The sequence below is a fragment of the Mustela lutreola genome, chromosome 17 (assembly GCF_030435805.1).
Source record: "Mustela lutreola isolate mMusLut2 chromosome 17, mMusLut2.pri, whole genome shotgun sequence".
NCBI classification, from domain to species: Eukaryota; Metazoa; Chordata; class Mammalia; order Carnivora; family Mustelidae; genus Mustela; species Mustela lutreola.
This window is the reverse complement of record NC_081306.1, coordinates 6,842,141-6,867,079: the sequence shown is the minus strand read 5'-3', so window position 1 is coordinate 6,867,079 and position 24,939 is coordinate 6,842,141. Positions and strand designations below refer to the sequence as shown.

Below are 24,939 nucleotides of genomic sequence, written 5' to 3'. Positions count from 1 at the left end.
GTGGTGGTGGGGGGGTGCTCCCAGGGCCCGGCTGGGGCTCCTGACAGAGACAGGTCGGCTGGAGGTGGGGTCTGTGGCAACAGAGGGGGGGCACGACTCTGCTCTAGCCAGTGGCTGTCTTGTGACTATGTGGACCTGGTGTGGCCAGATCTTAAGAATGTCTTATGAATGTGGGAAATCAGAGCCTTGTTGCAAATCTCCTGGTTTGTAAATGTTAGTACCCATTTTTAATTTTTTTATTTTTTGAATGCCCCTGTGAAAGCCTTCTGCTGTCTTACATTGCCTCTCCTGGTGTCTTGGGGCCCTGGCCGTGGCTTGATCACTCCTGACAGCTCTCCAGGGCTCCAGATGCCTGTCTTTTCTTTTCCCTGCCTTCGTCTGGAGTGCACCCGCGAAAAGGGGCTGAACAAAGTGTGGGCACTGTCCCTGTGGCTGCGGTGGTGGGGCTGTGGCTGCAAGGGCCCTCCTGGGATTTTTCCACTGTCCCCTGCCTCCCCGGCCAGCCTCTCTCCTCCCCCTTTCCCCTGCCCGTCCCAAGCCCGCCTGTCCCCAGCATGGAGGCGGGCCAGTGGGGGAGTGAAGCGGGACAGTGCAGGGCTCCTGTGGCTCCCCTACCCCTCCCTGCAATGGACCCCCCTCCAGGTGAGGGCCCGGATGAAGACTGCAGGGGCGGAGCTCCAAGCATGCCATCCTCCCCACACAGGCCTGCTCCGAGTTCAAGTTCAAGGGTTCAGGGCTGGGCCCAGCCTCTCCTTTGCTTGGGAAGATCATTCTCTTCCTCTGATTCCCCACTGCAGTGAGGCTGGAATTTGGAGTTTGACCCGCAAGGAGGCTCTCAGCTGTAGGCGGTGCAGGAGAGGGTGGCCACTGTCCTCTCAAGCTCTGGCTGCGAGGGGAGAGGAGCCCAGGTGTCCCCCATTCTTGCAGCCACCCTTGCCTCAGGAGCCACGGACGGGCCCCCAGGCAGGTAAGCCTGGCCTCTGGAGGAAGGTAAGATTCCCTGCCTGCACCAGGCCCAACCTGACAGGCATTCCCCAAACTGGGAAGGTTGGTGTGGGAACAGGAGCCTGCCGTGGCCTAGAGGACTCTCGCTGGGAGAGGCACAGCTCCTCTCCTTGGAGAAGGCTCATCCCATACCAGGCGAGTGGGGTGCTTTGGCGGGTGAGTGGGGTGGGGACGACCGGTGGCACCAGGCACAGGTCCCTGTTATTCCGCATCCCAAGTTTAGACACTCAGCTCAGGGAGTCTCAGATTCTTATCTGTTAAAGGAGATTATAAACTGCAGCCCAGCCCAGCCCAGCCTAGCCCAGCATATCCCAGCCCAGCCCAGCCCAGCCCAGCCTACAGGCATGGTGTCTCCCAAGGCCCCAAAGAGAAGTGCAGGTGGAAATATCTCTTTAAACAACAGGAGGCTGGAGCAATACGGTGCAAATTTGAGTTTCACTGAAATGTGCTGGGCATTTGCAGAGGGCTTCTCTTCCTGGGCCTGGCTTCGCCGGACAGTTACCCCTGAGGACACAGCCACCTGAACTCACAGACCAATGGAGAGCCATTAAGAACCATACCTGAGTTTGCACAAATCATGAGTGGCAAAGCTGAGACCCAACCCTCCCAGCCACGAGCTGATGCACAAGGTCTGGTTTTTCTGACAGTGTTTGGCTGGACGATTCTGGGGACACACAGGAGCGAGGTGCCCTCCCCAGGTCCTGGGGATAGCACTTTGACGAATAGGGGCCACAACATGCGGGGGTATATAGTAAAAGCTCTGAAAGCCAGCTTCGGGGACACCAAGTGAGTAAGACTTACACAGTCCCTGCCTTCAGAGAGCCTCTGGTGTCGCAGGCAGGGGCAGCAATGACCTGTACAAATGAGATATGGCGTTTGATTGACAGTGAGGAAATGTCCTGTTTGCTGTGACAGCAGATCGCTTAAGCACCCAATTTAGACTGAGGCTAGGGAAAGCTCTTCTGGGAATGGACAGCAGGATGAAATCTGAGGGACGTGGAGGAGCCGGTCAAGCCGAGGCCACAAGGAAGAGCGTTCCTGGCAGGGGGAACAGAATAGCAAAGACCCTGAGGCCAGAAGTCACAGCTAAGGAAGAGGGCCAGTGTGCAGGGAGGGTGGGCCACAGAAGAGCTGGTCAGTGGCTGCGCTCATCTGTTGATGACTGTGTCTGGTTTATGGTCCAAGATCCCTCTGGCCGCGCTGTGAGGGGCAGATTGGAAGGAGGGGAGGTGGAAAGTCCTTGCTTGCACTAGTATAGATGAAAGCTTTGGAAGGAAAAGTGAGGGAAAATGCATGGGTTCAGCCATGCGGGGGGAGTAGAAGGAATGAATTAGGGACTATTAGATTCTGGGAGTTGAGAAAGAGACACTGTAAGTGCTTTCATGCTGTGTTGGCGTGCTGTGGCCGCTGCTGTCCTCAGGCACATGACAGGTGCTCACGGGCCACTGACGGATGAGTCAATGAGTGAATGCATGACTTTAGGCTCTCAAGTGACCCATGTGAGCGTCAGGGTAGGCGATGTGGCCCTGTGTGAGCATGGTCTCTGAGTCGGACGCGTTTCATTGGAAAGGCCGTGTTGTCATTTGGATGCTCTGTTCTCTAGGAAATCACGAGACAAGATCATCACTGAAGGGTGTCACCCCTGGAATTTTCCCTGCCAAAGGACCACGTGCCAAGCGGTGGTTTTGAGCTCAGGGGTTAAGCCTGGGCTGGACCTGGGTTCAGTCATTTACCAGCACTGTGACCTTGGGCCCCGGGGCCTCGGCTTGCTTTTTCCTCACCTGTTCAATGGGGTTAATCCAAGAGCTGACCTCTTGGGGTGCTGTGCATTTAAAATGAGATTCACACACACACACATAGGTGGTCAGGATCTGCTGGACCACAAAGTCCAGGCCTGTGTGTGTGTGTGTGTGTGTGTAACAGGGACAGAGACAGACCCAAGTATTCTAGGCCTAATCATGTTATATAATGAACTTGCCTAATGCTCTTATCAAACCTGTGACAGGTCTGATTACTGTCTCCATTTTTTTTTTAAGTAGGGGCTTTTAAATTTTTTTTAAGAGTTTTGTTAATTTGTCAGAGAGAGAGGGAGAGAGAGGACACAAGCAGGGGAAGGGCAGAGGCAGAGGGAGAAGCAGACTCCCACCGAGCAAGGAGCCCAAAGGGGACTCGATCTCGGGACCCTGAGATCATGACCTGAGCTGAAGGCAGATACTTAACCAAACGAGGCACCTACGCCCCAAGTAGGGGCTTTCTTTAACTCGGGGCTTGAACTCACCCCTCTGAGATGAAGACCTGAGCTGAGGCCAAGAGTCAGACGCTTAACTGACCGAGCCACCCAGGTGCTACTCTGTCCGCATTTTATAGATGGGGAAACTGAGCCTCGGAGAGCTTCTTGGCCCAGTATCACGGAGCTAGTAAGAGGTAGAGCTCGGATTTGAACCAGGCAATGCAATTCTTACATCTTTACATTTTCTCAGAGCACATCTCTTTTCCAGGGAGTTTTTGTCTATGATTAAAACTTGTAGGGGGACACCTGGGTAGCTCAGTCAGTTAAGCCGCTGCCTTCGGCTCAGGTCATGATCCCAGGGTCCTGGGATCAAGCCCCGCATCGGGCTCCTTGCTTGGCAGGGAGCCTCCTTCTCTCTCTGCCTCTGCCTGCCACTCTGCCTGCTTGTGCGCTCGCTCTTGCTCTCTGTGACAAGTAAGTAAGTAAATAAATAAATAAGATCTTTAAAAAAAAAAAAATCTTATAGTGAGCTGTCATCTCTGGTCCCTGCAGTGCCTCTCCCCTACTGTCTCTTGCTCATTCTCTGTCCCCACTGATGTGTTTGACATTCTTGGGCAAATAATGCCTACGTCCTGACAAAATACTTCCCAGATTATCTAGTGTCTTGGAATGTATTTAATATATGTAGATTTTTTTGTGCTGTAAAATTTGTTCTGTTTCTTTTCTTTTGTGATGAAATGTTTCAAGACCCACAAAAGTTAAAGAATCATGTTGGAACCCACCCCCTGTCTGTGGACGCACGCACAACCTACAGAACCAAATGGCCCGCAACCCTACCTGCGACCACCTCTCGCAGTCTTGTCCTCCCACTGGGGTGTGGAAAATTTCCACATCTGCTATGGCAAATTATGTAAGGGCTACAACGCAAAGGGTGAGCAGCCGTCCCTGGGTGCTGGGCTTCCTTTGTTCTCTGGCCTATCGGTGACTGTGAGGCCAGGGTGTTCTCGCGAACAAAGCCAATGTCACAACGCCGGCTTTGTCCAAAGCCGCACTCCCCTTAACCCAGCCCCCCCCCCCACAGAGGGTCCCTCACAGGAGGTGAAGCTGGAGCCCACCCAGCTTGGCCATCCTGGCCATCCTGGAGCAGTGCGAAGGTCTCTGGTGCACAGCGCTGCAAGGGGCTGGCAGAGGAACCCACCAGGATGGGCACCGTGGCTGCCTGGCTCACAGCTCCGTCCTCTCTGTCTAGCACAGAGCCTGGCACCCGACTGGTGCCTCATAAATGCGTGGAAAAAAACAGAAGGATGAAAGGAAGAAGGGAAAGAGGAGAACAGATGAAAGGAAGGAAGGGGATAAAGATAGAGCAGCCAGTATTGGGTAATGCTAGCTCCTGCATTTGAGGGCCTGGGTTCAAATCCCACCTCTGCCATTTCCTGTGCCCTAGACGCAAGGGGGATAGGACCCAAACTTCCACGTCTTCATGCTTCCCTTTCGCACCTGTACCGTGTCTGCCTGGCGGGGCTGACCAGATGCCGTAAGAGAGCAGCTGTGAAGCGGGTCCCATGCCCCACACTTGCACAGTGCTTACGGGTTTGCCAAGAAGGTGCATTAATTAGCCTGTGAGCCTGTGGCCGAGGCGGCAGCACTGGGGTTCCCAGCTTCTCTGGTCCCTGCTCCTGTTCCTGCCGTGCAGAAGGGCCAGGCCCTCCCGGCCCCTGGCAAGGCCCCCACCTCCCTGGGACTCAGGAAGAGCCTGGAGTCAGTGCCAGCCTGCCCAGGGCTGAGATGAATAAGTTGTTTATCCGCTCCCACCGCCCTCGGTGCCTGGCGGGCAGAGGCCTGCAAGGGGCAGCTGGGGGAGGGCCTGGTCCCACGATCATCCCAGTGCCCGCCCCTCCTGCCTCCCTTTCAAACCTGGTGGTTCTAGAACAATCTACTCCACCACCCAGTTCAGCAATCAGTCTCTACCTTGAACTGCTTGCCAAGCTCCTACCCGTCACCTTCCCCAAAGCCCCTAGATTTGGAAGCTGGAGGTTGAAGTGTTTAAAAACACAGGCTGTGAAACTATACAGTTGTGGGTTCAAGTCCTGACTTTGGACATGATGCTAAACCTCCCAGAGCCACAAGCTCCTCGCCTCACCTGTGATGTACAGTCACACTACCTGAGAGGGATTTTACCCCTGAGATAACCTAACAGATCATCTAGCCCCCTTCTTCCCAAGCCTCCAGAATGTGCCTCTCCCTCCTTAATTATTACTATTTTTAAAGATTTTATTTCAGAGAGTGTGAGTGGGAAAGAGGCTGAAGGCGAGAGAGAGAGAGAGAGAGAGAGAGAGAGAGAGAATTTCAAGCAGACTGTGCATGGAGTACTGAGCCTTTCGCAGGGCTTGATCTCTTGACCCCAGAATCATGACCTGAGCCAAAACCAAGAGTCAGACACTCAACCGACTGAGCCACCCAGGCTCCCCTTTCCTTTATGGGCTTCTGTTCCCACCCTAGACATCGCAGCCTCCTTCCCACTTCCTTGCACAAAGGCTTTGCAGGGGTCCAGTTTAGTTGGGTTCATCCAGAGCATGTTATTATCGCATTTCACAAATGACAATGGTCATAAAATCTAGACTGAGGGGTGAGGGGAATCCTGGCTTCTGCTGCTTCCTTCCTCCTACACTAGGGCACAGGAGGTGTCTGAGCTGGGCGAGCCCAGTCGGGGCTGTCTTCCCTCTCTCCTTTCCTCTTCCTCTCTATCGGTGCAGTGGATCCCTGGTTGCTTGGGTCCTTCCTTCCTGGGAGAGGGCCACCGCTTCCAAGGTCTGAGCAGCCCTGAGAAGGCTTCCAACACAACAAAGCAAGGGGCAGCCCCTGGGAGAAGTCTAGAGCAAGCCTTAGCATCAGAAGGGAAAGTAGGATCCTGCTCCCCTCCCCCTGAGGCATCTCTAAGTGAACTTCCAGCTGCCTCATTAGGGCATAGCAGCGAGGTGGTTCAAACTGCCGGCGATGCGCAGAATAGCCTTCCGCCCCGGCTGATCCGGATAGCTTATCCGGCCCAAAGCGTCAATAGTTTTGAAGCTGAGGGAATTTACTCTAGAAACAAGGACCATCCTGCACAGGTAATCAGGCTGTTCTGTCTGTGGGCAGCTCTGATCAGAAGCGTGAAAGCACTCCCCCGTCCTTATTACCCTGTCAACTAATCACCAGACCCTATTGATTTTAACCTCAAATTACTTCTCGGACCCTCTCTCGCCCCTCTCTCTACTTCATCTCAAGTCTGAGTCATTACACAGTGACCTTCCTCCCTCGCCTCTTGCTTCTGCACAAGCCTCCCCTACCCCTATCTGAGCACATGACTCCCTGGTCCCTTATCCTAGAGCGCAGGAGTACAGCAGACACATTGCTGCCTGTCGGGAGATGCAGTGAACACGTATGGGAGCACTTTGGGTTGTGACCATGATTTGGGGGTACCACGGAGGCCAGAGATGCTAGACTCCCTGAAATATATGGAGCTGCCCCATGCAACATGAACTTTCAGAATAGTCTACCAGTCCTTCATGTGGGTGAACAGCATGCTTATAACTGAGACTAGAACCTACCTCCAGTATACATGAAAAACAGTATGTTGGCTTTTTTAAACAAAATTTTTAAAGCAAAGAATGTGCCTGCTTTTATTTTCACAACATTGTCTCAAATATTTTTTAGAGTGCTTGGTCTTTAAAAGATGGCATATCGTGGTAATTTCTTGAACTTTTTTTTTTTTTTAGATTTATTTATTTGAGAGCGCACTATGAGGGGAGGGACAGAGGGAAAAGCAGACTCCCTGCTGACCAGGGAGCCTAATGCGGAGCTCGATCCCAGCCCCCTGGGATCATGACCTGAGCCGAAGGCAGGTGTTTAACCCACTGAGCCACCCAGGCACCCAGGACTTTTTAAAACATTTAAAATCGTAGGGGCACCTGGCTGGCTCAGTCAGTAGAGCATCTGACTCTTGATCTCAGGGTCGTGAGTTCAAGCCCCCCATTGGACCTGGAGCCTCCTTAAAAAATAATGGAATCACAAAGTATGCTTACAAATTTAAGCATTTTGGTGTATATACATTCGAACAACACACTTGAACGATATGGGTTTGAACTGCATGGGTCCACTTAACACTTGGATTTTTTTTTTTTTCTTGATAAATACAGTGCAGTATTAGAAATCTATTTTCTCCTATTTTTTTTAATATTTTATTTTTTCTCTATCTTTATTGTAAGAGTACAGTATGTAGTACATATACAAAATATGCATCGATCAACCATTATTGGTAAGGCTCCTGGTCAGCAGTAGGCTGTTTGTACTGAAATTTGGGGGGCTCAAAAGCTACCTGTGGATTTTTGGTTGCACTGGGGGTCAGCGCCCCTCCCCCCCATGTTGTTCAACTGAGTTTCTGTGCTGCTGTTCCTTCGCAGATTTACTTTTTATTCTGAGCTTGGGGAGTAAAGTGGCTTCTGACTTTCTTATTTCTCTTAAAATCAAAACTTATTCAGCATTTAGGTGCAAATGTCTGACGGCCTCTTAGGGTCTGCCCACGGATGTTGCGTGTTGACGCATTCATCATTTTATCATTAATTGCTTTCCTTTTATTTCTCTTGGAGTTAGAGCATTGACTTTTAAAAATTTATTTATTTATTTACTTACTTACTTAAATTTTTAAAAGATTTTATTTATTTATTTAATTGGCAGAGAGAGAGAGAGAGAGAGAGGGAACACAGGTAGAGGGAGTGTGGGACAAACAAACCTGGGCTGAAGCCCCGCAACCCAGGACCCTGGGATCTCAACCTGAGCTGAAGGCAGAGGCTTAATGACTGAGCCACCCAGGGGTCCCTACTTATTTATTTAATTTTGGGGGAAGATTTTATTTATTTATTTGAGAGAAAGAGATTGAGAGAATGAGTGGGAGGAGGGGCAGAGGGAGAAGCAGAACCTCTGCTGAGCAGGGAGCCCAATGCAGGGCTCAAACCCAGCCCATGACCTGAGCGAAAATCAGGGGTCGGACGCCTAACCGACAAGAGCCACCAGGCACCCCAGAATCTGGTGGTTTCTTAACTGTGGCATGCTCGTTCACACCTCAGTGTGTAGATGCTATTGTCTTTGCCTGGAATGTCCCCAGGCCCTGCTTACACATCCAGAAACACTGACTCATTCTTCAAAACCCAGTTTATATGCTCCTGTTTGGATCTCTCCATTGACAATGAGGTGGTCCTTATTGTCACCCACTGCATCTTGTAGAAAATCCTATTAATCGTCATAATAATAATGGCCAGAATTTATGGGGCACGAGTGTGTAAGCGGTGCACCTAGCCCTTCGTAGGCATGAGCTCACCACAGTACACACTCTCACTGCCCATTTAGAGAACTTGTCCCGTTTCTCAGGACTTCTCTGTGGTGGGGCCAGCTCTGTGGCTTCTAAGCTCAAATCCTGAACACATCTGCCACTAAGCACCTCCCCTATATGGAACACCATTGTGCTGTTATCTCATGAGTGAGTTTCCCCATTACTGGGCTGCCCATCGGAAAGGTCAGGGACTGAGTCTTTTCATTCCCAAACCCCCAGAATGGAGTCACACATTAACACAGGAATAAGTCAATGCCCAAATCACTCATGGTCAAAAAATCACTCTTTGAAATTTTATTAGTTGCCAGTTACCAGCAGTGTAGCAACTTGAAACAACACAGGGTTATTGTTGGGGCCGATTCCTCGTTAAAACCTGTTAAACCCCTAGGACCTGCCTGGGCCTACTTAGCCATAGTGAATCCATGTTGCCTAGGTAGCCATTTGTTGTTTAAGAAATGCCTCAGCAGTTACTGATACCGGTTCCAAGCAACCGTTGCTAAAACACATACCTAAAACAATGCCATTTTGTTTAATAAATGCCTCAACAGTTATTGATATCAGTTCCAGGTAACTGTTACTAAAACACACACCTAAAACAAGGCCAGACAGGTGGAAACATCCAATCAGCCAAAGCCACATATGTAGATGTCTGCTGTTGTGCCCTATAAAACTAGCCTGTAAGACCAAGAGGTGGTCACTCTCTTCGGAGGTGGCCCTGGCCAGTCAGTTTGACTTCTAATGCTTGGCATAGAATAAGGCTTTGCATAACTTTCACTTTGTCTCAGTCTCGTTCCTTTGGAAACGAGAAAAAAAGGACCCAACAGTTATTATCTTAGGGTTCTGCAAGTTGAAGTTCTAAGTGGGTCTCACTGGGCTGACATCAAGGTGACAGCTGGGCTGAATTCTTTTTCGATACTCTAAGGGTGGAATGCATTAATTTGTGTTTCCAGCTTCTCGAAGCCACCTGAGTTCCCTGGTTTGTGGTCCCTATTTTTCCATCTTCAAAGCCAGCAACATTTGGCCAAATCCTTCTCACGCTGTCATCTCCGGTTCTCTCTTCTGATTTCCCTTCACTTTTAAGGACTCTTGTGGTTGCTTTGGGCTCGATCAGATAATCCAGGAAAAATCTGCAAATTCAGCTGTCCTCTGGCCATGTAACTTAACATATTCACAGGGTCTGGGGATTAGAATGACACATCCTTGAAGGGGACATTTATCTGCCCACCACAGAAATCCCTTAAATTGCACACAAGTGCAGGATACTGGGTAACAGCTTAGGATAGTTGTTTGAAGTATGGATTCTGGAGCAAGATCATTTGCCTTCAAATCCCAGCTCTGCCACTGGAGCTGTCTTACCTTAAGCAGGTAACTTAAGTTCCCTGTGCCTCAGGTTTACCATCTGTAAAATGGGGACCATGACAGTAGTGCTCACTAATATTAAACACTTAGAATGATGCCCAGCGTGCAGGAGATGCTACATATATCACTATGTGCACTTTCATGGGCCATCCAACAGTCAAAGGAATAAGGTCATAGTGTCTAGCTGACCCTCAGACAAAGTTGTCAGCTTGACCTACACCCAGCGGAGGTTCCTCAGAAATGGGGAGTAACTCAGGTGTCTTGCTTTACTCACACTCCTGGAGAGGGAAACCATCTGTGCTACTCACACTGTTTATTCTTTTTAATATTTTGCCAATTGGCTGAATGGCTAAACTATCAGCGGGTGATTTGAAGTGACTTCACTGAATTTGCTGAATGAATGAGTGAGCAGATGGACAGACAGATGGGTAGGTGGCTCTGCCTTCTTGCGGGGCGTGTCCCCACACACATCCCTCCATGGTTGTCCTCTTGTCTGGGTGTTCCGAAGAGGCAGCTGTGGAGCGGGTGAGAAAAGCACTCTGGTTCTGGCATCTGACAGGCATTTGCACTTCCCACAGGATTGAGCATTTGCTCAGAACCATGGAGAGCAGCTCCAGCAGCCCTCAGCCCACCCAGTCCGATCCCCTGGAGGCTTTTCCCCAGAGGAACCTGGAGCCAGGTGACATCGCAGTGCTTGTTCTGTACTTCCTCTTTGTCCTGGCTGTGGGACTATGGGTAAGCCAGACCCAGGGAGGCAGGGGAAGAAATTCGCCCAAGGTCATCAAGTAATCTGAACTTTATGCTTGTAAAAATGGACTTGAGTGTGGATCATATGTCAGGTGCTGTCTTAGGCACTTCCATTTGTGTTACCCCATGTACTTGCACAGATGTCTACAAAGAAGACATTACTACTGTACCCATTTTATAGGTAAGGAAACTGAGGCTCAAAAATCTAAGTTCCTTATATTTTAGTAAGTTAGCAGAGCTGCAGTTAGAATCCATATTTCCTTCACTTTGAAGGCCATGTTCTTTCTTTCTCTTTTAAGTGAGGGTTTTGTTTCGTTTTGTTTTAAAGACAATTAAGCCTCATGGTTCAAAATTAAAAGCAACTTGAAATGACATACAGTGAAAAGTCTCACTACTGCCTTTCCCTCCACAGGTAACTACTGTTTTTTTTTTTTTTTTAAAGATTTTATTTATTTATTTGACAGAGAAAGAGATCACAAGCAGGCAGAGAGGCAGGCAGAGAGAGAGAGGAGGAAGCAGGCTCCCTGCTGAGCAGAGAGCCCGATGCAGGGATCAATCCCAGGACCCTGGGATCATGACCTGAGCCGAAGGCAGAGTCTTTAATCCACTGAGCCACCCAGGCGCCCCTGGTAACTACTTTTATTAACTTGTTTGCACATTAGTTTGAGTTTCCTTCTGGAAATCCAAGCAAATATTATCGTTATATTTACCTCTTTCTTAAATAGGAAGTAACTTATTATACACATTGTTTTTTTTTTTTTACCTTGCTATTTTTCACCTGTCATGGTCCCTTGGATGTCTTTTCATATCAGCACATAGATGCTTCCTCACCTTCTGAAAAGTTGTACAGGATTCCATAAGATACTTGTACTGTATCATTTGGATAGAGGGCCATTTGGACTGCTTCCTGTCTCTTACTGTTACAAATTATGTTGCAGTCAGCAAATCTTGTGCACTCATTATTTTGGATGTGTGCAACTAAATTGTGGGTTAAATTCCTACAACAGATAAGTTTATCGGACCGAAGGATATATGAGTCTGTAATCATTCAGACCTGTGTCTGAATTCCCAGCCCTCCTGCTATCTAGAAATATGGCACAAGATAGGTAACTTTGAGCCTCTGATAGGTAAGTTCTGAGCCTCAGTGTCTTCTTCTGTTAGATTGGTCTAATGACACCAACTTCATAGGAGATGGTAGGAATTACCATGACATGATGCTCTACAATATTTAGCATAGTGTCTGCAGGCTGAGCTACTGTGTCCCTACGAACACTCGTAAATGGTACCCATCATGAGCTCTCCTAGATAAACCAAGGGTTGAGAACTCAAACACATAGTTGAGCCATAAGTATGCAGAGCAGGGAGTGGCAGGGGTTGCATCGGGGCCTGAAGAATTTACATCTCTTCTAAAGCATTCAAATTAAAATCTTCTTAAACCATGGGTTTAAAAAACCCCAAACTATCTTTGATGTCCAAATCTGGCCTGCTGGACTCGCAGCAGGTAATCCATGGCTCAGGCGCTCTGGGATGCCTCTGATTATTTCCCACCTTCTTCTCTGTTTCAGTCCACAGTGAAGACCAAGAGAGACACGGTGAAAGGCTACTTCCTAGCTGGAGGGGACATGGTGTGGTGGCCAGTAAGTGATCTTTGGTTCAATTAAAGTCATTTCTCAAAGATTCTTCGAGGGCTGATGTTCCGTTAGGCTTTGGTCTCGCAGGACTCTGGTTGTACGTTTTGTGGAAGTCATGGTCTAGAGAAGGCTTAGCTCCGGTGCAAATGTATTTGAACAGAAAGAATTCATCAGCTCACCCAAGGGAGAAATCTAATTAGGCTGGTTTCAGGGATGGCTGAGGGCAGGGGTTCAGGTGATGTCACTAGGACCTGGTTTCCTTCCCCGTGCCCAGCCCTTTTTTCCTTCTTTTCTTCCTTCCATCTATCTGTCCATATCAACCTCTTTTCTTCTGGACAGGCATTATTCCCGAACAGGGTCGACTTCATGGCAATAAGATGGCAGACACTGCTCCAGACTTACATCTTCTCAAGCTCAGTCCAGTGTGGGAAGAGCACCTGCCTCCATGGCAGCATCCCTGGAAGATACCTCTTCTCTGGTTGGGTCCCATGCCCACCTCTGTGTCAGTCACTGTGACCAGGGTAGTTTGATCTGCTAATTGGCTTAAGCCTGGGTCACACAGTCAATGCCTGAGCTGGGTGGGGGAGCCTGGAACCTCCCCCTCCGAAGCCTATGTGATGAGAAATGAGAAGGGGCTAGAGGCCATTACTGAGACAAGGTAGAATAGATGTTGAGGACACAAATGACAAACACAGTGGTCGAATTAGTATTTTCTTTTTTTTCCTCAACTTTTAAAAAAATATTTTATTTATTTATTTATTTGATGGACAGAGATCACAAGTAGGCAGAGAAGCAGGCAGAGAGAGAGGAGGAAGCAGGCTCTCTGCTGAGCAGAGAGCCCGGTGCGGGGCTCAATCCCAGGACCCTGAAGGCAGAGGCTTTAACCCACTGGGTTAGCCACCCAGGCGCTCCAGTACTTTCTTTTCAAGCAGACTTAGGGGTATTGCCAAACACATATACAAACATGTGTACATGCACATATACACATACGTGCACACACGTGCACTCGTATGCACACTTCATGGGCCCTGGGTAGGTGGTCCGGGATAATAGTTTGCTTATAATCGCCTAAAATAAGGATGAAATCTTTGAACTAAGAAGAGGGAGGACATCTCCCATTTGCAGTGAAGCCATTCACTGCAAATCCACCCAATATTCATTACAAAACATTTTCTCCCTGGGGCACCCAGGGTGACTCAATTGCTTAAGTGTCCAGCTCAGTTTCAGCTCAGGTTGTGATCTCAGGGTTGAGAGATCAGGCCACATGTCGGGCTCCTCACTGGGCATGGAGCTTGCTTGGGATTTTCTCTCTCTCCCCTCCGTCCTTCCCTTTCTCTCTCTCTTTCTCAGTGAGCTGGTCTTCACCCTCAAGGAGCTCTTATAATCTAGTGTTCCCCGAATTATGAGTAACAGTTGCCCAAAGATTTCTCAGTTGCCTGCTGACACAGCATTAAATATCACCAAATGACATAGTGTGCATATACTCCCTTTCCTATTCTCTGTCAATCCTCTTGACTTTATAAAAGAAAAAGTCACAGTTTGGTACTAAGGTATCTTCAGCTTTCTGTCTCTGGCTTATCTCTATGTTTAAGCAAGAGAATGCAGGCCTCAGTGAGAGAAACTAGCAAGGATTTAGTAACAGAGATGGTGTCCCAGTTCTATTTCCAGAAGAGAAAATGTAATTGGCCCGGCTCGGGCCAGGTGCTCAAGTCTGTCTGGTCCAGTCCATTGAGACCAGGGATTGGGGTCATCGAGTATAGGCTTGGCCACTTACTGTTCTACCAGAAAGAGGACTATCTACTTTGCTGAGTTAGAAGCAGAACTGGAATAGAACACAGGCTTTCTGATTCTCATCATGAAGCACCTTCCACAAGACCCTGTCATCCTTTCCGCAGGGATACTGCATACAGTTGTTCATGTCATGCACTGCACAACCCTCTGACACACAATTCATATTTTAGCCATCACAAATATGCATGTCTATTGTGCCAGTATCTGATAGATGGAAGTAAAAGAGTCTTGAGGAAGAAGACTCTTTTTCTAATTTGAAGAAAGAAAAAGGTGCCACATAGGCTAGGGATGGCCCTGCCTTCTCCACTTCTTCTATCTTGGTCCCTCTGGAGCATGAGAAAAACCAGGGCTGGGGAAAAGATACCATAGACCATCACTCTAAGATCTGACTTGTCCATCTGTCCACAGGTGGGCGCATCCTTGTTTGCTAGCAATGTGGGAAGTGGACATTTCGTTGGCCTGGCAGGGTCAGGCGCTGCTGTGGGCCTCTCGGTCACTGCTTATGAATTGAATGTAAGTATTTTATCAGCAGGCATACAGCTCACCCTTTGCCTACCAGAGAGTCCTGGGGGACAATGTGAATTCCCTGTACTTTCATTTATTTATTTTTGTTAAAGATTTTATTTATTTATTTTAGAGAGAGAGCATGAGAGAGGGAGCACGAGCATGGGGAGGGGCAGAAGGAGAGAATCCCAAGTAGTCTCCGTTGCTGAGGGTGGAGCCCAAGGTGGGCCCCGATTCCTGGACCCCCTGAGATCATGACCTAAGCTGAAACCAAGAGTCGGAGGCTCAACCAACCAAGCCACCCAGGCGCCCCTACCCTGTTCTTTTTAAAACTACAGTTGTACTTCATGAGAAAACAAGCAAGCACCAAAGGCAGACCTGGTCAGCAAAAAATCAGCTGGGTCTGCAAGCTTTGGGCTTGTCTGGGTTTGCTTGATCCTGGCCCAGAAGACTGGGACCCCAAAAAACCAATGTGTGGGAGAAGAAGGCTTAGAACCTCTCTCTTGTGGATGTAGAAAATAGAAGGTCTCAGGGGACCCGAGGGTATATCTGTGTATTAGATCCAGTTGGCATCACAAAAATATAGTGTGTGGTTCCGTGGTTCTCAACCTTCCTGCCACCCCACAGAGACTCTAGAGACACGACACATTATCCTGGGTAGCAGGGTCCATGCATGGTGTGATTTTCACTGAGGGGGCGGGCATGCACTCTTAGTAGGGAGTTTCATCTTCACAGTAATTAACACATTTTATTTATTTATTTATTTATTTTAAGATTTATTTATTTATTTGACAGAGAGATCACAAGTAGACAGAGAGGCAGGCAGAGAGAGAGAGAAGCAGGCTCCCTGCTGAGCAGAGAGCCCGATATGGGACTCAATCCCAGGACCCCGAGATCATGACCTGAGCTGAAGGCAGCAGCTTAACCCACTGAACCACCCAGGCGTCCAACACATTTTTTTTTAAACAAGCTTTATTTATTTATTTGTTTGTTTGTTTATTTTTACATTGTCTCCACGCCCAGGGTAGGGCTTGAACTCACCACCCTGAGATCAAGAGTGACTCGCTCCACCCACTGAGCCAGCCAGGTACCCCCTCAGTGACTAACATTTTTACAGTACTCGTTTTGTGCTGCCGACTTAGTACCCTACGCACAGTACCCTATGATAGGGTTCACGTAGCAAGCCCATCCTGGATCAACGAGGGAGGGCCACCCCTGGGAGGTGGGGGAATGACACGAGGTTTCGGGGGACACTGAATGAGGAGTCACAGGAAAAGCTGCTATTTCCGTGCTCCCTCCTTCCTCCCCTTCTCCCATTTCAACACGGAAATACGATGGCCCAGGGAGGATGAGCTACTGAACCCGAGACGGAGCCAGGCCAGGTGACCGCCAAGTGCAGAGGGAAATCCAAACCAGCACCTCGATGTGCCTGACTCTGTTTTCTCGGGCAGGGCCTGTTCTCTGTGTTGATGTTGGCCTGGATCTTCCTGCCCATCTACATCGCTGGTCAGGTGAGTTGGGGTGCTCTGGGATGGGAAGACCCTTTGGGAGGGTCACCCTTGGGTTCCCTCCCTCCCCCCTGAGGACATCCATTAGCCAGTCCCTGGAAACTCCCCACATGGTGAGGGTCGCTGCCCAGGTGAGAGCGGGGAGCCCTGTCCTTAGCAGCTCCTACCTGCTGCCCCATGAGGGAGATGCACACAGGCTTTTCAGAGGCTGGAAGCAACAGGGGCTCAAAAACACTTTTTTTTTCTCAATGCCAAGACACAGACACAAGACTCACAGTGTCTTAAAACTTAATCCATAACAGGTTACTGCTTTTCTTCCTTTGCATAGAAAACTATACAAACAGAGTTATTTCTGGTGGATGTGAAACGTCAACATTTTTGTTCCCAAACGACGGTGCTTTAAGACTTTTTGAAAAAGTAGTTTAAAAAATTGTTTCTGATCCAACAGCTTTGCGTCAGTCCTCCTGCCTCGACTTCCTTCTGTTTTAGGGATCCTACCACACAGGCAAGATCATACTGTCCCATCATGGTTTTAATGATGCAAGAACTGATTTTCACTTTTTATTGAGGCAGTTAAAGAAATACACAAGTAGGGAGACTTGCTGAATGATAAAAGGAATCATTTGAAAAATTACGTTGTACCAAATGTAGTGTGATCCAGTGTAAAGGGCAAGGGTACATGGATGAATAACCTTGGAGATAATACGGAGTCTGAGTAAGATAAGCAGGGCCTTAGTGGGTGGCTGGCAGGGGGCTCCCACCTCCACCTAGGACTTGCTCCCATGTGGGCAAAATATCTGGGGTATACCAACACTGGGCTGGGACCGAGGGTCTCTGGGCCAAAGCAGCAATAATTATGTATTAACACCTCCTCTGGAAAGGGGTAAAGATCGGTCGAGATGCAGGTTATTTCCCAGGTAGGGCAGCCAGACATTCTCGGCCACTTTCTCTGGCAAGGAAAGGTAATGTCATCTGCTGAGAGTGAGGAAGGAATTCGGGGGGCTGGAGGTTGAGAGGAGGCAGGGAGACTTGAAATGGTAGCTGTGGTTGCTTCTAATAGGAAAATGTGGGAGTTGGGACTCCTGGGTGGCTCAATCCGTTAAACTGACTAACTCCCTCGTTCGCTCTGTCAAATAAAAGTCATTTTAAGACATAAAAACAGTGAGTAATTGGTAATACAATTGGGATGGGAGTGATAGATATCCCCCTGCACAGAACCTCAATTCCTCCACACCCCATCCCTCTGCCCCCAATTTCTCCTCCTTTTTTTTTTTTTTTTAAAGATTTTATTTATTGGAGAGAGAGAGAGTGAGCACAAGCAGGGGGAGAGGGAGAAGCAGATTCCCCCCTGAGCAGGGAGCCTGACTTGGGACTCGATCCCAGGACCCTGGGATCCTGACCTGAGCCAAAGGCAGACACTTAACTAGTGAGCCACCCTCCTAACCCCATTTTCTTCTCCCCTCCTAAGTCTATGATTAAGAAGACCATCAGTGCTGCTGAGTTGGGCGAGGAAGGGGGGAGGGGAGAGGGAAGGGGCAGTGCCGGGAGGCCATGTGCCCCAAATCAGGTGGGTGGTGACAGCTCAACTCTGGCCGCCAGGTCACCACGATGCCAGAATACCTAAGGAAACGTTTTGGCGGCAACAGGATCCCCATCATCCTGGCTGTGCTTTACCTGTTCATCTACATCTTCACCAAGATCTCGGTAAGGTGGGGACCCAGCCTGGCCGCGTCCCTAGAGCATGGTGAGAAAATGGAATACAGCCATTGGTAGTGTGTCCTGCCCATGCATGTCCTCTCCTTGGGCGGGCTTCAGGGCGCTTGGAGAATGAGAGGGGAATGGGAGAGGAAGTTGGGAGAAAAGTTGGAGGGAGGGACACCTCTTTCTACTCCTGCCAGAGCTCTGGCAACATATCAGGATGGTGAAGGTTGAAGAACAGGGCTCTGAGAGCCCTGCCAAACCTCGGTGGGGAGCTGTTCTCTTCCTCCCGGGATCAGGCAGTCATCAGGTATTCATCAGGTGTGTGGAGGCCCATGGAGACTGCCCCACCCTGGCCTTTGGCTGGACGGGCAGATTTCAAGAAAGGCCAAGAGCAGACCTGACTCATGCTGATGCTGTCTCCGCTTACAGCTGGGACTGGGGAGAGCCTACCCCAGGTGCGGAGAGTGGGAGTGGGTGCAGTGCAGAGGAATTCCATTCAATCCAGACAACAATAATTGATTCTGTGCCAGCTGCAGGCTTGAAAGATAGACGTTAGATGACAACATTCGTTCAGAACTCCCCTCTCAGCCTGGTGGGAAGCTACAGACGTAGGAAGCCTTCACAAGGGAAGTTACGACCAAGGATGATTACCAGCTAGGGAAAGGGGGCCTGGCATTCTGGATGGATAGACAGGGCTTGTTAAGGGAAGCAGGGAACGTGAAGAGAATGAGGGAAATGAGGTCAAGGGGCAAGGAGACCATGAAGCCTGAAATGCAATTTTAATGTTTTTATGTAGATACAAGTTTGGGGTTCATGGGGGCAGAGCCACTGAAGAATATTAATGGGCAGGAGAAGGATGACATGATCATGGCAATATTTGATAAGGTTGCAGTGTCGAGGATGGAGAGTGGAACCAAGAGTAGAAGCAAGAAGACCACTGAGGAGGTTGTTGTATTAGCCTGGTGAATGGGTGTCAAATGTAATGGCCCACATGGCTCCAGTTTGAGACCCCCAATCTGGGAAGAGGTGGCTGAAGCAGTAGAGAACTCTTCTGTATTTGCCAGAATCCAGGCTTAGGGGAGCCTGTGCTGAAAATGTCCCTCCATTCATTCATCCATCAATTTCATGTCTCCCCAGGTGGACATGTATGCAGGCGCCATCTTTATTCAGCAGTCTCTGCACCTCGATCTCTACCTGGCTATAGTCGGGCTGCTCGCCATTACAGCTCTGTACACTGTTGCAGGTGTGTCTGAGTAAGGGGTGATGCTTGAGAGCCTGTGGCCTGTCCCCCGTCTTTTCCTGGCTCATCTTCTGATGTTCCCATGTGTTAAAACCATTCATTCATTACACCTCACTCCACGACCCCAGATGAGATGATTTCTCTTGGCCGTTGTCCAAAGGAAGAGGGTTCCCTTTTAGAAAGAGGATTTAAAAACACACCAAAACTGCATCAAACTATTTCCTATTTATTTATTGAAAAACTATTTATTGAGAACTGTCAGAGCTGAGCATGTTTCTCCACATACACTCTGGAAAGCTAGTTGGGAAGCGACCCTAATTCTGGAGGCTGAGGTTTGGTGGTCTCCTCTTTCCCCATCAGAGCAGCATCATAGGAGAGAGACCAGCCTCTAGTAGGCCCCAGACAAGTATTTGGTTTGGAATATTTGCCTTCTTATCTTCACATTCTGCTCCAGCTTCATCCCGCTCTGCCCCCTCTTGGTGTAATATAATTCATTCTACAAATATACCTATATATTACCTAGCATGTGCAAGACATTGTGCTAGGAAATGGGGCACAGCAGTAAGCAAAACAGACAAATTCTTTACCCAAAAGGACCTTATATTCTAATGGGGATGGGGAGACAGACAACAGAGCATGACAACCAAGAAATAATATCAGGACATATTATTACAATCTGGTAAGTGTGCTGAAGGGAGTTTAAGCAGGATGAGATGGGGAGTGGTAGGATAAGGAGGTTTGTTGTTGTTGTTTTCCCACAAAGAATGTTCAGGGAAGGCCTTTCTAAGGCCTTCTTGAACCACATTTAAATGGTATGAAGGAAGCTCTCAAGAGAAGCTCAGGGGAAGAGAAGTCCAGGCAGAGGGATGGTCACATGTAAAGACTCTTAGGATGAGAACATGCTTGCTTGGGGAACAAAGGGATGGTCAGTGTGGCTGAGGCTGAGTGAGGAAATGGTTGTTCAAGTGCATCCTGCTCGGCTCTGGGGGGCCATGCCCACAAACCAGAGAGGGATGTACCCCCGACCCTGTGTGGCACAGCATCCCTAATGATGTGCAAAAGGCCAGCCATTGGCACATCGCAGGAAAAAAAATGCACCTGGGTTTTATTCTAAGTGCCGTGCATCTCCACTGGCAGCTCTAAGTGGAAAGCAACCAAATCGAACGTATGCAGAGGCCCCTGAAGGATCTCAGGGGGTTCCACGCTCATGGAGGCCATGTGCCGGGACACCCAGGAAAGAGAAAGGCTAGCGGCCATAGTCGGTTTATCTTGGCATTTCCTTGTTTGGGGAGTCTGTGTCCCCATTACGCTGATCTCTCTCAAGACAAGGGACATGCTGGTTTGTTTGCCTCTCTGTCCCTTCCACAAAGAGCTTGGCAGGGTTCTCACGAGAGATTTGGGGAAGGATTGAAGAAGACACTGCACCCAGGGCCTGGCACGTGGTAACTGCTCAGTAATCATCAGTATAGGAACGATGCCAGATTCTAGTGGCAGAATCTCAGGCTGGATTATTGCCTCAGAGGGTCAGGGCCAGAATGGAGGCCAGATCTCTCTCCATGTTTGTGACGGGGACCCTGTTCCTGCTGGCAAGGAGAGAGGAATCAGAGTGGAACACCACAGCTCCGTGCACACTTTTTGCACACTGGCACTGCCCACGAATAAACGTGCTCACATGAGAGAAGCATCTCTTTCCCCTTTGGGAAGAAGGAAGCGGGAAGTATGGTACAGGGAAGAGACTGGGAAGATCACCCTGTCCAGATGCTGATGGACCTGCTGCCATTATATGGTCATGATCAGCTGGTCTCACCTGGCTCAGAAGGGGAGGTCGATGACATCTGGAATAGCTGGCTGGGGCAAGGTGGCCTCCCTCATGCGGTTGGTGGTTGGCGTGGGCTCTCAGCTGGGCTTCCCCTGTGTGAGGCATCACCCTCAGGTAGGCAAGGGTGGGCTTCTCCGGCATGGAGGTCTCAGGGCAACAAGAGAACAAGAGCAGAGGCTTCCGGGGTCTTGAGGCCTAGGCTCTGAGCTGCACAATATCACTCCCGCCCTAATCTGCAGATCAAAGCAACCCATTTGGCCAAGACTCTCATTAAGAGGTAGAGAAATCAGCTTCACCTCAACATGGAAGGAACAGCAAAGCCACACTGCCAAATGGGCAGGTGCTCAGGAAGGAGACACTGTGGCCATCTTTGCACACCACACTAAGAAGTCTCCTCAGGCAGGTCTTGAAATTGCAGGTTCTGTTGCTCCCCAGGGTAACTCCTCTCTACCACCATACCTGACGCTCACCTCGTGCTTATCCCCACCCCTACCCTCAGGTGGCCTGGCCGCTGTGATCTACACAGATGCCCTGCAGACTCTGATCATGCTCATAGGAGCACTCATCCTGATGGGCTACAGTAAGTGGGGCCCCAGGGTCACTTGGGTGGATGACAACCACACTCTTGGTGACATCTGCTTTCATCACTGTGATCAGCAAGCCCAGGGTCAAAAGCATAACACAGGGCATTCCTGTCATGGGGAACTTCCTTCAGGCATATTATTTTAGCTGGAAGAGAACTTGGCTTATGGAAACTTACTGTTTTTGTTTTTTTTTTTTAAGATTTATTTATTTTAGGGAGAGGGGGAGGAGAGGGCATAAGAAGAACGAATCTCGGGGCACCTGGGTGGCTCAGTGGGTTGAGGCCTCTGCCTTCAGCTCAGGTCATGATCCCAGGGTCCTGGGATCGAGCCCCACATCGGGCTCTCTGCTCAGCAGGGAACCTGCTTGCCTTCCTCTCTCTGCCTGCCTTTCTGCCTACTTGTGATCTCTGTCTTTCAAATAAATAAATAAAATCTTAAAAAAAAAAAAAAAAGAAGAAGAAAGACTCTCCAGCAGACATTCCCCCCCACACTGAGCAAGGAGCCCCACGTGGAGCTCCATCCCACAACCCCAAGATCATGACCTGAGCTAAAATCAAGAGTCAGCTTCTTAACCAGATGAACTACCCAGGTGCCTCAACATTTACTGTTTTTAAGTAAAAATGAATAGTTCTTCCAATGTTGATATGGAAAAGTGACTAATAAATAAGAGAGGTTGGGGTACCTGGGTGGCTCAGTGGGTTAAGCCTCGACCTTCAGCTCAGGTCAGGATCTCAGGGTCCTGGGATTGAGCCCTGCACCGGGCTTTCTGCTCAGCAGGGAGCCTGCTTCCCCCCCCTTCTCTCTCTGCCTGCCTCTGCCTACTTGTGATCTCTATCAAATAAATAAACAAAATATTTTTTAAAAAATAATAAATAAATAAATAAGAGGGGCAGAGGCACAGCTGTTCCTTACAGAAGAATTCCAGTGAATAAGTACAGACAGAGGGAGAGCTAGAAAATCACCATGAGGACATCACAGTGATCTGCAGGCAAGATCAAATGATAAATTCTCAAGTTGGCAGGTGAAAGTTCATGAAGACACAGGATCTTTGTATGGCCTCAATTATCATGCCCAAACTATTAATTGAAAAGGGAAAAGTAGCCACTCTCCACGGGAGCAACCTAGCTCACACCACTGTAGCTAAATGATCACCAGGAATGAGCCATTGATACCGTATAACTCCTGATATGGGGAGGAGGGTACAATGTATCCTCTGTGCCATGTTTGTCGACAAGACATAACCTCAGCTTCATCAGAAGAACCATCAGAAGTCCAGACTGAGAGACATTTTATATCGCCTAACCAGTTCCTCATAAGTACTAAAGGCATGTAAAATACAGACAGACTAAGGAATTGTCTAGGAACAGGGGTAGAAGGATATAAACAAGAGTACCTTAAAAGGTTGTCTTTCTGCACAGTTTCCATTTTATTTCTGTTCTTTTCATCTTTACAAATAAGACTTTGGAGTAATCATGGAATAATTGTTTCACAACATGAACAGAAAAGGCTTATTACTAACTTTACCAAGAAGTGTTTCAGAACCTTAGAAGAAGAAACGCTTCACTGGTGTCCTGTGTGTAAAGAGGACATACAGATGAGTAACAGATAGGTGAAATGCTGCTGTCCTAAATACCAAAGCTTTGAGCCTTCCAGGGCCACACGAGCTACTTAAAACAGGTTTTCAGAGGCAAGAGAGAACCAAAGTAGATCTGCCCAGGGTCTATTATTCTTAGCCAAACCTCTAGATCTTTCTCCATAAAAGGATGGGTTCCAGATGCAGAAGTTCCATTACTTAATTCTTATGGTCAGGCAGGAAAGAGTTTGCAGACCGGCCCCCAGTAATCCTCACCAATCTGCTGTATCTATTAGATGTTTGTTATCTAATTGACCAATTATGTGTGCATTTATTTCTGTGCCCTCAGTTCTGTCCCAGTCATCTATGTGTCTTTTTATGCCAACACCATCTGTTTTGATTTCTACAGCTTCATAATATAGTTTGAAATCAGGAAGTGTGAGGCCTTCCACTTTGTTTTTCTTCCTCAATGTGGTTCTGGCTATTTGGGGCTTTTGTGGTTCCAGACGAATTTTAGAATGATTTTTTTTCTGTTTCTGTAAAAAATGTCATCGGAATTTAATAGGGATTGCACTGAATCTATAGATTGAGGGGCATCTGGCTGGCTCAGTCCCTGGAGGATGTGATTCTTGATCTCAGGGGGATGAGTGCAAGCCTTACTTGGAGCATGGCACTTACTTGAAAAAAAATCCATAGATCATATTGAGTAGTGTGGATATTTTAACAATATTCTTCCAACCTATGAACACAGAATATCTGCCCATTTATTTGTGCTTTCTTCATTTTTTTCATCCATGTTTTATAGTTTTCATTCCTAAGTATTTTAGCCTTTTTGATGCAATCATAAGTATGATTGTTTATTTAAATGTCTCCTTCCAATCATATGTTCGTGTATAGAAATGTAACTGATTTTTGTATATTGATTTTATACCTGCAACTTTACTGAATTCGTTTATTGCTTCTAACAATTTTTGGTGGAGTCTTCAAGGTTTCCTCTGTATAATTCCTGTGTTCCACAAACAGAGACAATTAAGCCCTTGGATATTTTTCAGGTATATTTCTGTTATCGATTTTTAATTAATTCCACTACAGTCATAGAATATATTTTATATGATATTGTTTCTTGTTAATTTGTTGAGGTTTGTTTTGTGGCCCCGAGACTTTGCCTGACTTGATGAACATTCCATATGTCCTTGAAAAGAGTATGCTGCTGTTGGCTATACTGTGTTATCAGTACCAATTAGGTCAAGAGGGTTGACAATGTTCAATACTCTATCTTTATTACTTTTTTCATCTATTTTCTCTATCGATGATTACAAAAGGGGTACTGACATTTCCAATGATAGTTGTCAATTTGTCCACTAGTCTTTGCATCATTTACTTTGAAGCTCTACTGTTAGGTGAATACGTATTTAGGAGTGTTATACATTCTTAGTGATTCAATTTCTTTATCATTATGTGATGTCCCTCTTTATCCCTGGTTGTATTCTTTATTCCAGAGTCTCCTTTGCCTGGTATTAATTTAGCCTCTCCAGCTTTTTCTTTTTCTTTTCTTTCTTTCTTTTTTTTTTTTTCTGATCCAAATCCCCAAACTTACTTACTTACTTTCTTTTTTTTTGTTTAATTTTCTTACCTTTTCAGTGTTCCAAGATTCATTGTTTGTGCACCACACCCAGTGCTCCATGCAATCTGTGCCCTCCTTAATACCCACCACCAGGCTCACCCATCCTCCCACTCCCCTCCTTCCAAAACCCTCAGTTTGTTTCTCAGAGTCCATAGTCTCTCCTGCTTCTTCTCCCACTCTGATTTACCCCAATTCACTTTTCCTTTCCTTCTCCTAATGTCTGCCATGTTATTCCTAATGCTCCATAAGGAAGTGAAA

At 48.0% G+C, this 24,939-nt stretch overlaps 1 protein-coding gene across 4 annotated transcripts in view; it reads left to right on the top strand.

Annotated features, from left to right (window-relative positions):
* The first annotated feature begins 555 nt into the window (after positions 1-555).
* SLC5A11 (solute carrier family 5 member 11) overlaps positions 556-24,939 on the top strand; it is a 41,950-nt gene continuing 17,566 nt past the window's right edge. Inside the window, exons 1-9 of one of the 4 annotated variants that reach the window (XM_059155366.1) lie at positions 556-642; positions 798-990; positions 10,538-10,694; positions 12,272-12,343; positions 14,537-14,641; positions 16,084-16,143; positions 17,740-17,844; positions 18,979-19,084; positions 21,400-21,480. In XM_059155366.1, the coding sequence (XP_059011349.1) occupies positions 10,560-10,694; positions 12,272-12,343; positions 14,537-14,641; positions 16,084-16,143; positions 17,740-17,844; positions 18,979-19,084; positions 21,400-21,480 (664 nt within the window). In that variant the 5' untranslated portion in view covers positions 556-642; positions 798-990; positions 10,538-10,559. Of the gene's footprint in view, positions 991-10,537; positions 10,695-12,271; positions 12,344-14,536; positions 14,642-16,083; positions 16,144-17,739; positions 17,845-18,978; positions 19,085-21,399; positions 21,481-24,939 lie in introns of all 4 variants that reach the window. The other 3 variants (XM_059155368.1, XM_059155367.1, XM_059155365.1) reach the window with 3 other exon arrangements.